Source organism: Oryx dammah, unplaced genomic scaffold (assembly GCF_014754425.2).
Source record: "Oryx dammah isolate SB20612 unplaced genomic scaffold, SCBI_Odam_1.1 HiC_scaffold_28, whole genome shotgun sequence".
In the NCBI taxonomy this organism is placed as follows: Eukaryota; Metazoa; Chordata; class Mammalia; order Artiodactyla; family Bovidae; genus Oryx; species Oryx dammah.
Genome location: NW_024070212.1, coordinates 10,737,991 through 10,739,625, shown reverse-complemented (window position 1 = coordinate 10,739,625; position 1,635 = coordinate 10,737,991). Strand labels below are relative to the sequence as shown.

General features: G+C 44.7%; 1 protein-coding gene across 1 annotated transcript; it reads left to right on the top strand.

The window, feature by feature from the left end:
* The first annotated feature begins 612 nt into the window (after positions 1-612).
* Positions 613-1,635, top strand: LOC120855620 (olfactory receptor 6K6). The gene has a single exon (XM_040230163.1). The coding sequence runs from the start codon at positions 688-690 to the stop codon at positions 1,633-1,635; it is 948 nt and encodes a 315-aa protein (XP_040086097.1). The 5' UTR covers positions 613-687.

Here is a 1,635-nt window from a genome sequence, read left to right as displayed (position 1 = left end):
ATATCAATCACTGAGAGAAGAGAAGGAGAGGGAGTTACAGAGAAAGCAGAGGAGAGGAGGGATACTTTCTTGTGTCTGGGTTCCTATGCTCTAGAGAGGAGGGATACTTTCTTGTGTCTGGGTTCCTTTACTCTAAATGGAAAATAGACTTGCTGCTATGAAACCAACAGAAAAGAGGCAGAGTGATAAAGGAGGCCAATCTAAGATTAGATAGCAGAGCTACAAAATATGAGTGAGCAACTGAAGACTTATTGAGTGGAGTGTTTTTGATGGTGTTTTATATTTTTGAATTGCTTTTCTAAAGAACAGGAATTGAGAATAGTCAAAAAGAAAGGTGTGTGTTTTAAAGCTAAACACAGAGTGGGACAAAAAACTCAGATATTAAAAAATTGACTGCACTTCCAGAAAATAATTCAAGAGAATTAAAATTGTGTGCTGCTTTGTGTTTTCTTCATATCATTTGAAGATGTTTACAAAAAGATTCATTTAGGGGTTCAAAAGCAAGCATTTCAGATGTTTCTGCATAGAGGTGCAACTGGAGAGATTTCTAACTGGCCTGTTTTGGGCCCCAGAATCAGGTTAAGTAACTGATTACAGAAAAGAGCAAAGCAATTTTCAATAAGTAATCACCATCCCAATTTCAGGAGTTTTTGGTCTCCTTTCTTCCCTTACCAGGTGACACAGGTGATGACCAGTGAGAACCAGACAAGGGTGACTGAGTTCCTCTTCTCTACGTTCCCGCATTTACATGAAGGTGGCCTCTTATTCTTTCTTCTCTTGCTTCTCATCTATGGATTTATCATAACTGGAAACCTAATGATATTCATTGTCACCCAGCTGGATGTGGCCTTGCACACTCCCATGTATTTCTTCATCCGTGTCCTCTCTTTCCTGGAGATCTGGTATACCACGACCACCATCCCCAAGATGCTCTCCTGCCTAGTCAGTGAGCAGAAGACCATCTCTCTTGCTGGCTGCCTTCTGCAGATGTACTTCTTCCACTCACTTGGCATCACAGAAGGCTGTGTCCTCACAGCAATGGCCGTCGACAGGTACATAGCTATCTGCAACCCCCTCCATTACCCAACCATTATGACTTCCAAACTCTGTATCCATCTGATAGCTGGATCCTGCCTCTGTGGCTTCCTCTTGGTGCTCCCTGAAATTGCATGGATTGGCACCCTGCCTTTCTGTGGCTCCAATCAGATCCAGCAGATCTTCTGTGACTTCACCCCTGTGCTGAGCTTGGCCTGCACAGATACTTCCCTGGTGGTCATTGTGGATGCCATCCATGCAGTGGAGATCCTGGCCTCCTTCCTGGTCATCGCCCTATCCTACCTCTGGATCATTGTGGTGATTCTGCAAATGCCCTCGGCTGAAGGCCGCCACAAAGCTTTCTCTACCTGTGCTGCCCACCTTGCTGTGTTCTTGCTGTTTTTTGGCAGTGTGGCTGTCATGTACTTGCGATTCTCAGCCACCTACTCTGTGTTTTGGGACACAGCAATTGCTGTCACTTTTGTTATCCTCGCTCCCTTCCTCAACCCCATTATCTATAGCCTGAGAAATAAGGATATGAAAGATGCAGTTGGGAGGCTCTTTGGCTATCAGAAGAGGGCTGGTGGGGTTGAGAGATAG